At 52.4% G+C, this 14,799-nt stretch overlaps 4 protein-coding genes across 4 annotated transcripts; 3 read left to right on the top strand and 1 right to left on the bottom strand.

Annotated features, from left to right (window-relative positions):
- Positions 1 to 3,878: 3,878 nt before the first annotated feature.
- On the top strand, positions 3,879 to 4,535 carry LRP88_00644 (uncharacterized protein; the record flags this gene model as incomplete). The annotated part of the gene is made up of 1 exon (XM_083237351.1): positions 3,879 to 4,535. One exon carries the CDS (start codon positions 3,879 to 3,881, stop codon positions 4,533 to 4,535), a length of 657 nt encoding a protein of 218 aa, XP_083105856.1.
- Positions 4,536 to 5,493: 958 nt separating this feature from the next.
- LRP88_00645 (uncharacterized protein) lies at positions 5,494 to 7,719 on the top strand (the record flags this gene model as incomplete). Its single annotated transcript, XM_083237352.1, has 2 exons — positions 5,494 to 7,093; positions 7,226 to 7,719. The coding sequence occupies 2 exons, from the start codon at positions 5,494 to 5,496 to the stop codon at positions 7,717 to 7,719; spliced, it is 2,094 nt and encodes a 697-aa protein (XP_083105857.1).
- A 655-nt stretch (positions 7,720 to 8,374) lies between these two features.
- On the bottom strand, positions 8,375 to 9,340 carry LRP88_00646 (arginase family protein; the record flags this gene model as incomplete). Its single annotated transcript, XM_083237353.1, has 1 exon — positions 8,375 to 9,340. One exon carries the CDS (start codon positions 9,338 to 9,340, stop codon positions 8,375 to 8,377), a length of 966 nt encoding a protein of 321 aa, XP_083105858.1.
- A 279-nt stretch (positions 9,341 to 9,619) lies between these two features.
- Positions 9,620 to 14,282, top strand: LRP88_00647 (uncharacterized protein; the record flags this gene model as incomplete). Its single annotated transcript, XM_083237354.1, has 5 exons — positions 9,620 to 9,658; positions 10,066 to 12,330; positions 12,382 to 13,033; positions 13,084 to 13,599; positions 13,651 to 14,282. 5 exons carry the CDS (start codon positions 9,620 to 9,622, stop codon positions 14,280 to 14,282), a joined length of 4,104 nt encoding a protein of 1,367 aa, XP_083105859.1.
- Positions 14,283 to 14,799: the final 517 nt, after the last annotated feature.

Consider the following 14,799-nt stretch of genomic DNA (forward strand, 5'->3'; position numbering starts at 1 on the left):
GTTTGTACCGAAAACAAGCGACTATTCTGCAAGAGAAATGTGCCCTGTTCCGGAGCCGTGGGGTGCTTTCTATGTCTACCCATCGTTTCACCCTTACACCAAGCAACTGGAAGCGCTCGGCATCAAGACCAGCCTCCAGTTATCTCGATGGTCAATTGAAGAGTCTGGTGTAGCGGCTCTTCCGGGATCTGCTTTTGACGAGGACGATGCTGGCTTGCCAGGCGTACTTACCGTCTACAGATGGCAATATGCGACCTATAATTCAAGAACCAGCAGGAACGATACGAAAGAGAGTATGAGCTTCTTGTTTCAACCGCTGTAGAGAGCTCAGATATGGACTTTCAGCTACTCGACAATGCCATCAAGTCAATTCAGGATGCGCTGGCCAAACTCAAGGCTGTGGCGTAGAGTCTATCGTATTAGACATGCCCAATCTTTTCATTGCTATATACAGTCAAGTTCTCTTGCTATATACTAAAGTCAGATCATTACTAGTTACTCAACATGATAGCCTTTTCTCTCACTGTTTCAAAGATTATGCAGGCTGTGAACCGTCGTGCGGCTCAGCGGGAAACATGTTCCAAAAAGTCTGGACCGTGTCGATCCCGAGCGCCCCTCTAAACATGTAAAAGTGCTCCCAGTCGCCGACCATGCTAAACCCTGATTCTACGGTCTGATTCACAGACCTGTTAGACTCAAACTGCGTATTGCTCGACAAGGCATCAGCAAGCTGAATCTGATGAGAGGTTGGTAGTCCTGAAGACCTAGCGGCTGAGACGGGAGGCCCGATGAAATAACATGAGGGGTATCATTTACGAGAGCTTTGAGCCTAGCCTGTAGTTTTAACAGCAGGTCTTCCTTCCAATGCTCTACCCAGGCAGCTACAGCATTTTCTGGTCCAAGCTGGAAAGTCGACAAGCAAGAATGGCCAACCAGCGTGAGAAGCCAACTGCTGGAGCCCCTTCCTTGTCGTGACCAGTATGGTCAGGCCTGCAAACATAACACCTTAAACCAGCATCCACGAGAAAGGTACATTGCTGTTTCGCAGAACCTTGACCATGTCGTCCAAGCAGGCACCAGCTGATCGAACTCATCTGGCAAGCAGTGTTGTTACCACCGTAGATCTACGAGATGATGTTGCTCTCAATCTGACTGTGCTCCACAGAATGAACAGCAAGCAATGCTTCACTCGTTACGGGTCGTAAGTTGAAATGAGTAGAGTTATCTGTATGGTTGCAACGCTTGGTTTTAGATGTTGAGTGCTACACTCAAAGTGATGGAGTGCTCTGAAGTAGAGGTACACAGGTGATTGTTTCTTTGCAGGAAGACTGTGGATGTTTCTTGGCAGGGTGCAGCCGCATCTTCTTGACGGTGCGAGCCTCATTTATAGCGCCAAGAGCCATGGCAAGGTAGAAATGGCCATCTCGTTATTTTTTTCCAGGTGTCTGGTCGCGGTCGATGTTACTGGCCCCCCGAAATCTGCTGCAGAGCAGGAGGGCCAGAGGCCTTAATGGGATGTTCGACATTATCTTCCCTCCGGGGAAGAGAAAACTACGTCGATCTAATGGAAACCCTTGTTGGAGCCTTGTGAACGGGCTTGTTTGACCGGCTACAGCCACAACAGCCCCGTCACAGTGATTCAGTCTCGCAAGCAGGCAGGCAGCCAAACAAAGTCGTGGCGGGCACACATAGCTATCAGACCCTCGAGTGTGCTTGATGGGCGGGCGGGTGTAGGTGTGGACGACCCCGGAGGCGGAGGCATTTGTTCAGCTTGGCGGGTTGATAGCTAGTGTGGGAGGGGTAAGGCGCAATCATCTGAAAGATGTACGCTATGGAGTATGCTTGCAGAACACTGCGTCGCCCTTACTGGGCGTCTTTCACTTCTCAATCCATCCAATCATGGCCGTAGTGAAGATAAAATTATCTCATCATCTGCGGGGCCAGCCCGCCTGCCAATAAATAATGCAAGCTGAACCTTTAGAGTCCATTCATGGTGGGGGCTTTCAACCACCACAAGGGTGTGCCCGCGTCATGGTTGGGGGCCGTCGTGTTCATTGGTTCGATTGTTCAGCTGAACATGTCTCTGTTGGTGTGTTGGTGATACGGGCGCTTACGGTGGGTTTGGGTGATGAATTTCGTCGGACTTACCCGTACTCCTCCTTCTACCTAAGAGAAGTAGATGTCGATTGTCAATGGCGTTGCCCTCTTCTTGGTTGTCATCTCGCACTTCGACACCAAGTACAGACTGCGGATATCCTGTTTGTTTATTGCGTTCGAACCCACGATAGCCATGAGAGACAGCAATAGTCCGCCTAGGCACTCGTTCCTCCGTCGAGGGCTCCTGCGCTCGAAAGCCCACACCAGGTCCCCAAGTCCTAAGATGGTCGACAATTTCCTCCGACGGCGCGTCGATAGTTTTCGTGCCGCACCTCCAGGGCCAAGCCAGTACGACGACAGGGAATAGAGGTACAAAGCTCAAGATTCCATTGCAGTAGAGTACGTGATATGTGCCCCTCCCTTGATGTTCAAAAGCCTGAGTTCCTTAGGGATCTAAAGCAGATTCTCGATGCCCACGACAAGGACCCTGCAACGGAGCTGAAAGTCTCTGGCAGCTCATGGGACACAGTCTTCGACTAGATGGGTGACGCTAAGCGACGCCATGAAGACAAGACGGACTATAGCTCCAAGGCGGAAGTCGGCATCAATCTAATGTCGTCATATATCAATATCATACCAGATGAGTTCGGGCTTGGGGTCCTTAGGGGGGGCTGGCACTCATTTTCAATGTACAATGGCCTGCATTCAAGTGCCAGTGGTTTAGGAGATGACTGACTGGGGAATACTAGGCCACAAAGACGCATCGAGAAAACCGAGGAAGAATCCTCGACACGTTCGAAACCCTCCCCGACGCCATCGTCACCATCAACACGGCTCATGCTCTTTTGCAGCCAGAACCTAAAGATACAGAGCTTCAGGGAGCGTTCCTCAGTATGCTGGTCAAAGACATCCCGGCCTTGGTCAAAATACTGCTAGGAGAAGAGACCTGTAAGAATGAGCCTAGTTTTTCACTTGACATGTCCGGTTAAGCCTTGTACACTCCGACTAATGATTTCTGCCAACAGGGTGCCGCAAAGTTGTTGACTTTCTGCTTCTGGAAATTCCAAAGACATCGACAATTGATGACATACTGCTACGTTGGGGCCAACACGTAGTGCGGCTCAAGGCACACGTGGAAAAGCTGAAGATAAGACTGCAGGCCAAGTTTTCGGCTAAGCTGGACGGCATTGAAGACATGATAGAGGCCTCTGAAACGGGGATTACGGGCATCCGTGATATGTTGGCCGAAAATAACGCAATGCAGCAGTCCTTGATGAACGTGTTGATGGAGCTTACAGCTCGGATTCCGAAACATGTGGCCGACTATTACACACATGCCACGGACGTGTTTGCGGATGTGGCCACCAGCTTCCGGGAGAAGATGAAAAGCCGGCGCCGGGACAAAGAGTTGGAGGATGAGCTGAGACGGGAACGGGACATGCGGGACCGCGAGCGGGAGACCTTCTCACGGGAGCGGGAGCAATGAACCCAGCAGCAGGAACAGTTCCTTCGGACATTTGAGAATGCCCAGGCGAGACAGGAACAGCTGCAACAGGGTAAGTGAAGTCCCAGGGTGTGCCAAGTTGGCTCAGAGTACTGACGGCCAAGCAGAATACCTTCATCCAACAAGCAAGTCGAAACACTCGCTAGACAGGCTTCAGACACACGTCCTGAGCCTCGAATAATCGTCGAGTCAATCCAGCTCCTGGGAGTTCTCGGCCTCTCCATGTATGATCCCTGGGACGACCTCGACGTCGTCTTGCAGCACGCAGAACACTACGATGCGAACTTACGGGGGCAAGCGCAATGGCTGGTCCAGACAGCTGAGTTCCAAGGCTGGCTCCACGAAGACAGCTCGTCGGTTCTTCTTGCTGATGGCTGTATGGACGCCGAGTTCATATCTCCCATGTTGGGCTTCTGTTGCGGCCTCATTGGACGACCCCAACTCAGCAGTGACCTTCATCTTCGCTGGGCTGCACACTAGCAAGGCGCTCAGCGGGCCAACGGCCCTCATGCGAAGCCTGATCACGCAGCTGCTGCTCGACTCGAACTTGCCAAAGCCCGACTTAGGATTCGTCTCCGAGGCAATGTTGGAGGGCTGCGCCCGGAGGGATTGCCGCACCCTCTGTGACGTTTTCGTCAACCTCATTAAGCAGGTGCCACCGCAAATGCACGTCTTTTGCATTGTTGACGGTATCACATGGTACGAGCAAGTCCCCTGGGTGGCTGACATGCATTGCGTCGCCACCATGTTCGAGTACTTGGCGAAGAGGACCAATCCCGACCATTCAGGACTTATCAAGGTGTTGCTGACGAGCCCGACCCGTAGTATCAGCATCGTGGACTTGACCACCAGGAAACAAAGCGTTTGGTGGCATGTGGCCTTGGCCAACGGCGGCGTTCATCCTGGCATGGCACCTCAATTGGTGGAGTATTAGATGTGTTAGGCTAGGTATGCATCCTCCCCGGGAATTTCTATACCCCATTCAAAGAAGGCTCCCTTCGACAATGATTAATTAATTAATTGAGTGATTTAATTATGCCGTACCTCAATGTCGTTGCCTTAAAGTTTTAATCGCGGACACGCTACCAGCCCACTCAGGTTGAACGGAACAACCTAATCCTATTGTCTTAGCTATACCCGACAAGCAGCATCAAGTTTTGCGACTCCTCCTGTCACGTTCCATCATCATGGCTGAGGAGGTACCTCCAGTCACAGCCACTGCCATGGCGACTGAAACCTCTAGCAGTGGTTCATCGTCCGCAGCCCCAACGTCCCCTCAAGAGATCTCATCGGATTCCACGGCGCCCACTCATCTAGGAAACCAAGAGAACTCAGGGGACAGTCTAGGCGAAGACCTCAGAGGAACGAACGGTGTCTCGGAACGAGACGCCGAATCAGTTCAGGAGGAATCTCCCCACGAGAAACATGACCAAGAAAGTGAAAAGAAAGATAAGATGGGGACACGCCGGAAGAAGAAGTTCTTTCAGAGAAGGACGGCCTCTCACGACAGAGGTGCGCTACTACAACTATCAAGGATTCATTAACCGTATGGATGGGGACGATGGAGACCATGTCATTGAAGTCCTCGTCGCCAGGGCCGACTGGCATGAGGACGTCAAAGCCGAGAGGAAGAAAAGACATCAACGCAGCCACCCTGAAAACAACGACAAGACCAAAGGCATCTCTGCAGCACAGCTGAAGCTACCCAGAGGTTCCAAATCACCTCAGGAGGGGCGCATCCAGCGGATCCGGATTCGGTCAGAGACGATCCTTCGTGCTCTGGGATCTCTAGCTGAGTGTGAGGAGATAGAGACCGAACCAACGTTGGAGTTTGCCGCCCCTTTCGGATTCTCGAAGAGTTCCATGGCGTCATGAAAAGGAAGTTGGTCGAGATGGAGGATGCACAGAAGCCCGAAGGTGATTCGCCTAGCACGGGTCTGGGTAGCCTTTTGCAAGGGACGGCTGGGATCCGTTCAGATGAGTCTGTCGAGGTGGAGCGGCCCAAGATCTCTGGCGAAGATACAAACGACGTTCCTGAAACCGACGAGGCTGACAGAAAGTCGGACAGATCAACCGAGACTGCTTTGGAACACATGCGGTGCTACGTCGACTTCGTGGAGCAAGTGGTGCTACCTATCCGCAGCAGGTTCCAAGACCGTGACAAAAAAACACGTCCTCGTGTCAGGTACGAAGAAATCCCATATCTCTTCCGCCCTGGATCGCTGGCCTTCCTACCTCTCGCCCAGTCGGGCCAAACTCTCCACCGATCTGCTGCGCAACAGGTGTGGAGGATGGCCTCACCCATTGTATCCGACCACTCTATCCAGTTCGACCAAGAGGACGAATATCTCGAAAGCTTCACCCAGACATCTTGGAACATGTATTGTCTCGACTATGACGGCGAGAAGCTGTTTCCAGCTTGGATTAATGTCGAGTTCGATTTCTTCAATGGGGAGCGAGATATTACGTCCCTAAAGTGCTACCCTCTGGAATTCCACCCAAATTATGCTGCACTCCTCGAGGAACAAAGGAAATTGGGACAAACCTTCAAGTCGTGCATTGCGGAGAGTGTGAGGCATCTCTACTACTCGGGGTGGACGTTCATCACGGGCATTCGGGAGGAACCCCTGGTGGACGACAAGGGAGATACCATCAACTATCCTGAGTATATCGAAAGTGAAGTTGTTATTGATTTTAAGGAGACTCTTCGGAACTACCCAAAATGGGAGACCGACGTCGGGGAATGTGTGACAAGGGATACATCGTGGCAAACTATGCCGTGGGCTGAACTGAAACTGTCCGTCTGGGAAGAGTATCTCAATGATTTGGGTGGTTCCAGGCGCTCCAGATGCGAGGCCTTCCCCATTCTTTCCCGAGAGGACGCGTTATACTACCGAGAAGCAAACGAATGGGCTGATAATGATAGGTTCATTGTCGGGGACGGCGCTATCGCTATCAAAGACAATGAGTGGACAGATGAAGAGCTGGCTATCCTACCGAAGAGGCTATTCGGCTATGTCTTGAGGGAGAGAAGGTTCGCCCGCCTCGAAGTCCAAGGCATCAACATGAACTCACAACAGAGCCGTGTCACAATGGATGATATTCAGATGCCCGCGCCCCGCAGAAAGATGATCAGGTCGGCGGTCTCAGCTCATTTCAGGGCACGGCAGAAAGAGAAACAGGGACAGTCGACCATCCAGCTCGACGTTGCCCAGGGAAAGGGGAAGGGGCTCGTGACTCTTCTACACGGAGCTCCCGGCGTTGGGAAAACGGCCACGGCCGAGGCGGTCGCGATTGAGAACAGCAAGCCGCTTTTCCCCATCACCTGTGGCGACTTGGGGTTCTCGCCCAGCGCAGTCGACAAGTCGCTCCGAGACACGTTTCGCTATGCCCACTTGTGGGACTGTATCCTGCTCCTTGACGAGGCTGATGTCTTCCTCACGCAGCGAGATCGGAGCAGTGGCAACTTGGAGCGTAACGCCCTCGTAGGAGGTAGGTCATTCCCTCAACCAACAGCCCCCCTTCGAACGACGCATTAGATGCTAACAATCCCGTGCTCAAGTGTTTCTCAGAGTCTTGGAGTATCATAGTGGAATCCTCTTCCTCACAACAAACCGAGTGGAGCCCTTGACGAAGCCTTCCGCTCGCGCGTGCACTTGAGCCTCTGCTATCCGCACCTAAGCCTGAATGACACCATTGCGATTCTCCAATCCAACTTGAATCGTCTACCCAGGATTGAGCACGCAGAAGACAAGTCCTCCAATGACGGGTACATCAAGGTCCTAGACGGCGCCATCAAGAAGTTCGTCGAAGACGAATATAGAGAATACTCGAGGGCCAACAAAAAGAAGAAGGGACCCTGGAACGTGCGCCAGATCCGCAACGCGGTGCAGATTGCCGCAGGCCTTGCCCTTTACGACAAAGAGGTGTCAGGCGAAAATGACGGTCTGCCGGCCATCCTGACCGCCGACCACTTCCGGTCCGTAGCGGAAACGACATCGGAATTCAAGGCCTACCTGAAGTCCACCAAGAAGGGCGACGAGACATTCCAGGCCATAGTTCGTCAAGATCGGGACGATGACTTCCAGGAGGAGGAGGCTGAGGAGTACGCCCGCTAGTCGGGCCATTCTGATGCTGAACCGTTTGGAGGGCCACACAGGCCAAAATTGAAGAGCTCCGTATCAGGGCCGCCGAGGACTAGACAAAGGGGGGCATCGAGGGTACCTAGCACGCCCGACCGGAGCTGGACCCCAGCTTCACTACATGCCGACGGAGCAAGTGGTAATTATTTCCGCTCATCGAAACCGTCTCCCGGGCCGGCTCACTCAGGCCAACGACCCCGACACGCTCCTCACGAACCGGAGCGTAGCGACGTGACTGAAAATATGCAGTGTGATTTCTCTGAAGAAGAGGAGCTTGAGGAGCGGGGCTATGGTTATAGTCCTCAGTCCGTCTCGCGGGGCAGTAGACCGTTGCAGTTTGGGAAGAAGGCAGATCGGTATGTCCGGGATTAATGGTGTCACAAACCATCCGATTGTATGCGATAGCACGGGATAGAGAGGATTTCCCTTCATATGGAGATCATGGGGTTAAGGAATGGCGGGTTGTTTACAGAACTAAATTGTTTTTAATGGAAAGTTACCACGGAGCCACACGATGGCGCGCTACTTGAGTTCGTGGTGCTCTCTCTTATCATAACCCAGAACTAATTTAACACGCCCCTTTAGCATTAGCTATCTAGGAGCTATTTTAACTCTCCAGGCCCTACTAATCTTATACATTTCTCGCTGCTAACATGCCAACCACCTCTTCGGTAAGTCTTTCTACCATCTTCAACCCCGGATCATGATCCGGATTAACTTCAGCAATCGTCAGTCCACCAACCTTTTCGCTCGCCAAGAACACTCTCAATGCGCGCATCATCTCTTCAAACTTCACGCCGGTGAAATTTGGGACGTTGGCCAGTGGAAATATCTGCGGATCAATGGCATCCACATCCAAATGTACCATGATGATGTCAACATTGTCGTTGAGGTATTCCAGTGCCTCTTTGGCCCGTTTCTCTGGCTCGTGGGACACCGAGGCTGAGCTAACAACTTTGTAGTTGTTGTCGAAGAGGTATGCAAAATGCTCAGGTTTGTTTCCTGAAAAGGACATGTTGGTGCCGAATAGAACCATGTTGGAGGCGTTGCAGACTGGCTCGCCAGAGGGTTGAGAGAATTGCTTCATGCTCTGCAGCGCCCCCGGAGTTTGTATGAGGTGGGTCATGTTCATTCCTGCGAAGGCGCCGGTAGAACTTGAATCGATCGGAGACGTCAGGTCAGTATCAGCGTCGATATAGATGAGGCCGACCCGCTTAGATGGAGACTGCGAGTCTGCATGCTGCCAGAAGGCAGAAAGGATGGCCGGTAGCATGCAACACTCGCCACCAAGAATAAGCTGGAAGGGGCCCTTGCTTGTAGAAGGGCTAAGATTCTGCGAGATGGCGCGGTAGACTTGTTGGCAGACTGAGATATTGAGTTGCTCATTACGTACACCTCCAGCTGAAAGGTTTGTAATTGAGTATCTTGCAGGCGATTCCAATGCGTCATGCTCCGACACAGACTGGAGTCCCGCATCTCGAAGCTTAGAGGCAATGCCCACGTCTTGAAAAGCTTGAGGAGCCTTGGACTTGCCAGGGATGATAGAGCCACAGTCTGCCGGAACGTAGGTGATAGAGACTGAGCGAGAGGCCGCCATGATGACTGAACAAAGAAGGTACTGGTTGAAGTTTGAGCTCTGAATTTGCCAGTACTTTGGGCTCACTCTGACTTTATAGTCGTCATGCGATCCACTGTCCAAGGTCAATGGAAGGGCGTGGTTGAGTAATTGTGGTTTTGTAACCCACGTTAGAGCGAGCATCAATTGTCAGCATTACGCCCTACAATAGACCTGTGTCTTGATTTTGGTCTTCGCGTCGTTTTAGCTTAGCACTGACTTGGAATACCATTGCTTTAACCCGTCAATGCCCGCCTCATTATGTTCAGGGCACTCTTCCGAACTCAAAGGGAGGATGAGGTATGAAACGACAATGAATCCAACAACACTGTAGGGTACGGCCGATGACAAAATGTGGAGCACTGAGAGAAGAGAGAAGAAGCACGTACCTTTTTCTACCGGTTAAGCCTCGGCTCGGAGGATGATCAGCGAAACTGCCGGCCCCACCCGACAATTCACAAGCGGGGCTGGTAAGAGAAATCATGACGACATGAAACGGGCAAGCGCGTCGGGAACACGACAACGACGCGATTGCATCTAGGGCCCGACTTGAATAAGTAGTTCGGACCGAATCGGGGACAGTGACCAAAGATCCAGACTGTTCGCTTGTAGGCAAACTGCAGCCAATATGGCCTTAGATCAAGGGCAATGCCAGGCAAGATCTTAACATTCTGAGATGTGGAGATGCGGGGACTGACAACCAACAGGCTCTGCAGCTATCTGATGACCAGAGATGCCAGAAAGAGGCAACTCACGCCAATGGTCTTTTTTGCGGATTTCATTCTAAGCAAGTCTTTGCCCTATACAAGGGTTACAAACGGCGCAATGCCCTCCTGGATACTCTGGACAACGAGGCCCCCGAGTACATCAAGAACGCTCGGGAACCCCTTGCCAACGATAACTTTGAGGCGATCGGCGATGAAAAGACTCTTCGAGAAGTTCATTCTCATCTCTTCGACAAATATGTCTTGCTCGGCAACGTAATCGACGCACGCAAGCTTCACCACAAGCATTTCTACTCCCTCAACGTCGACTATGGTCACCAGGCATACATTGACAAGCTCATCAGCCAGCGTCACATTATTCTCAAGGCCATGCAGAGAGTCGAAAAGCGAACCACTCAAGTCTTGTACCAGAAAGAGAAATGGTTCGTTTGGGTTCGTGAGGTTCAGGAGGAGGAGGAAGCCAATAATGAGAAGGAGCAGAAGAAGATCAAGCAGGAAGCTGCACTGTTCAAACGCCACGTTAAGAAGCTGGAGGGTAGACTCGCCAAGGTGCGACAGAAGGAGGAGCAGAAGCGTCAAGATGCGTACCTCGAAGATGCATACAGAGAACGCATGGCCATGACGGCTGAGGAAGACGACGAAGCCTGGGATCCTATCGAAGACATGGGTCATCTCAAGCGGAGCCGTTATATCGATTTGATCAAGCATTTTCTCTGGCTGAATACGGTGGAAGAGGGAGAGGAGGAGCTTCCTCCTCTGGAAGAGATCCCTCCTCTCGAGCCCTCACCCCCTCCCGAGCCTGAGACGCCCTCCAAGAAGACGAAAAAGAAGGCAAAAGCCAAGGCCGCCAAAGCTGGCGCCCGTAGCTCTGCGCAGTCATCCAGCGAGACCCACACAGGCCAGGGAAGACTCATCGCAGCATTGCGGGAGGGCAAATATCCCATGCCCGGCGCTGAGCTACCAGAGCCCGACAGGAACAACATCGAGACTGAAGAGGAGATGCGAAACCGGCTGAGCCATGGAGTCAAGAAGAACTATGACAATGTCTGGGGCTTCCAGATCGTCGGGACACTGGAGAACCCCTACGAGACCCACGAGAAGACGGCACCAATGACCAACGACGAGATTGAGTCAACCGTCAGCGACATCAGACAGATCAAACACCTGCTGTTTTGTCGTCTGCTGCTTGGACAGGCCTCCATGCTGCCTGCTGCCCTGCGTGCCAACAGCGTTGAGGAGTTTCTCAATGACCCCCAGGTCGCCGAATCGGATCTGCGAGATCTCTGCCTCAAGGTCGAGGAACCTACTCTGCAGGATATTCGAGATGCGTGTGCAGACTTTGCCCGCGGCGATGAAGCAGACGATGGAGAAGATGCCGATGAGGCTGAAGAAGAAGATGAGGACGATGAAACCTTTGAAGAACTGCTCAACGGCGATAGCCGCTATAAGAATCTCCATACTGAGGACTGGCTCCTCAAAAAGTTTCTTGGCCAGCTGGAAAAGAAGAAGCCATCCAAGAAGAAGAAGAAGCAAAAGTCAAAGAAAAAGACAAAGGTCACCGTCTGTGGCAAGAGCATCTGGAACCACGCCAGCGAGAAGGCCATGTCTCGAGACGGCTGGCTTCAGTTCTCGGTCATGGCTAAGGATTGCGATCTGAAGCACGCCATCCAGCTCTGTCGAAACTGGAACGAGTTCTCTGATCTGAACCTCCTCACCTTGTGGCAGTACTTCCCGGCTTCGAACTGGGTCGCCTGGGGTAACAACCGGCTCATCCAACAGCTTCAAGGGCTGGGCTTCTTCCCTTACTTTGTCGATCTTGAGGCCCAGCAGCACAGCCGGTATAACCAAGTTGGTGGCCGAAGCTCAAACCGACGCCAACACGACATTGTCGAGACGCGAAACATCATCGTCGGGCACATGAAGCGCAACGACCCCATCACTCGCCGCTTCCTGCAGTACCTGTTGATGCGGACGGGAGAGCTGCTCATCATGGTGCGAGATGGAAAGACAGGGCGTGTTATCACCGCGCCTCCTGAAGAACAGCTCTGGACGTATCGCATGAAGCAGGGTCTTGGAAGGGCCTCCAAGAACGAGTGGCGCAACGTCTTGGAGGTGGGACCTCTGTACTTTGATATGACTGACATGCTGCGAGAATGGCGGTTCGGCTTCGATGACTACTATGACGTCTTTATCTGGGATTTTGTCCCTTGTCAGTCATCCCTGGACATGTACAACGTTGTAATCACAGTACGTTTCCTACTCAACCCTAGTATTTGCACAGCTGACAGATCACCATAGGAACTGCGAAATGCATGGCGCATCAAGCATCCCCGCGATGTGTATCAGCACATGAAACCGCTCTTGACCACCATGACAAGAGAGAAGGATACGATGCGCACTCGTCTGATCAAGCCTGACGAAAAGGTGGAAAGCCTTTGGGACACCATCACGGACGAGAGGAGTGAATTCAGGCCCTTTGACATTAAGGGACACAGTGTCAAGTGCCGCACCGGCACCGAGCTGGACAGTTCACCCTACATGTTCTACAACGACGTCAATGTCCTCGAGGATGAGATCCTGTTCCCAGATGAGCTCGTCTCGAACAAGAACGTGCCCTTCCGGGAGATCAGGAACGGTGTTAGTCGCATCGAAGATGGTGTTCTGCCCAGCGCTATCCGCCACCTCGAAAAAGGCATGGAGGCGTTCACTATGGGCAAAGATCCCATGAAGGCCCTTAAAGCTGTCAAGGATCGTGACAATAACAGTATCTGGTCCATACCCAAGGTGTGGGAGACTGGCCTCAAACAAGCTCGCAAGGAGACGCCCTCGGACGCACGGCGTAGCCTCCTCAAGCGTACTGGCTTGTCTACCACTCAGAAGAGCATGAGCCTTGACCAGCGACTGAACATATCGGATCCCATGGAGACGATGGAACGCGATAGATCTTTCGGTGAGTCAGCTACTGAACCTTTTGACAGTGACACTAATAAGGCATACCAGGTTTCAAGGATTCATTCCACGCTGGAGACCTTGAACCGGGAAGTAACGAGAACTGGGACCAGGTTCAAGAGAGGATCAACGCCATGCTCGCTACTCCCCATGCCGGTCCAACTGACTGGGTCTGGTTCCTCGCCGAGATCCTCGACTGGCTTGACCTACAAGCAGACTACAAAGACTACACCCACGACCCCGCTTTCCCCTGGCCACACGGCTTCATCATCCAAGATCTAGTCAAGGCCTTTGCATTAGTGGCCATGTTCTTCCCAGAAGTAGAGGATGCCACACTCGTCACCCAATTCATCAAGTCCAAGCAATGCGACGACTTCAGAAACACTCTTCTGTTTGACCCCAAGGAACGAAGCAAGACGTTGCCTGATCGCAGATCTCGGACGAGTTACAAGTTCCGAGATCCCGCTTTCTGGACCGAGTGGAATGAGTTCCTCAAGACCAAGTCTTTCTACGCCGATGTGTACCCCTTCGACTGGAGCCTTGCAATCCGACCCATTGTTGCTCGCTGTAAGTCAAAGCCCTTACCCCCATTCGTGTGCGATTACTGACAGGTTAAAGTGTATGTTGCAGGAGTCATTGCACCGGCATACTTGCAAAACGACTCACAAGTCGTCTTGGGCATGGCTACAGCTAAGGCAGAGCCTCACCGTCCCGGCAAGCTGGATTTCTTCATCAACTACGAAGACCGCTACGATAACTTCCCCATGGTTTTTCCTCCCTCTTTCGTGCACCCGTCCAAGTGGCCACATGTTTTGCCCACAGCAGAGAGCTTCGCCGAGAAGAACGAAGGCGCCCGGTTTGCGCTCATCCGCCTCTGGTCGGCCCCGCACTTTTACCCTCTGATGGTCGGCTTGGGGAACCGACAGAACACCAGCTTCCTCGACAGCGCGGGTCGATCATGGGAGTGGAAGTTTGTACCCAAGGACATGCCTGGCAGCGAGTACAGCGCGCACCACACAACGGAGAGAAGGTTGCAGTTGCTCCAGAAGCAGTTCGAGGGCCATGTGATGAGCCGTGCCGACTTGATCCTTGTCATGGGAAAGGATGCTGATGAGCTGCTCAAGTACTGCACGGCTGTCACGTTTGCCATCCAGACGAAGCCGTGGTTGAGAGAGATTGACCTGTGGAAGAGTTTCATCAATGTCGATCTGGAGTTTCTGCAGGGGCTAGACCCGTATTGGCTGGACTGAGAGGGTGAAGAGCAGAATGGATGGTGGCCTGAGTGGTGCGAAACAAAATCGGGTGCCGAGTGTTCACGGTCGGAGGGAGGCAGAAGTCGTGACCGTGTCTCGATAGCACAAAGCGTAGGCACCGTGAACGACTTGATGATCTCACGTGAATCTTGCTACCAAGTGCTGATGGCTCAGACTCGAAAGTTGACGACGCCCTGCGCAACTATAACCCTGTTAGTTCAAATACAGTTCTGTGGTCATGCCTCGCGAGATCATTCGAGATACGACCTTTAGTAGTCCGAGTCTCACCAGTTGCCTGTGAGTCTTGGAGGCTTGGAGTCCAGTAGTTCAGTATTCTAGCACGCGCTAGTTGGTAGGGCTGGTGCAAGGTGTATTCTGTTGCTGATACAGACATCCATTGAAAGATGATACCCAAATGATACCTAGCCGCGCAAGGCTGAAACACGATTGACTGGGCAAGGGCGCAAGGCACAATCTCAGGCGCCATTTTGTATCCTTCTAGCCAGAACCTTGT

Source organism: Fusarium phalaenopsidis, assembly GCF_050370095.1.
Source record: "Fusarium phalaenopsidis strain FUZ10S chromosome Unknown contig_32278, whole genome shotgun sequence".
Lineage (NCBI taxonomy): Eukaryota > Fungi > Ascomycota > Sordariomycetes > Hypocreales > Nectriaceae > Fusarium > Fusarium phalaenopsidis.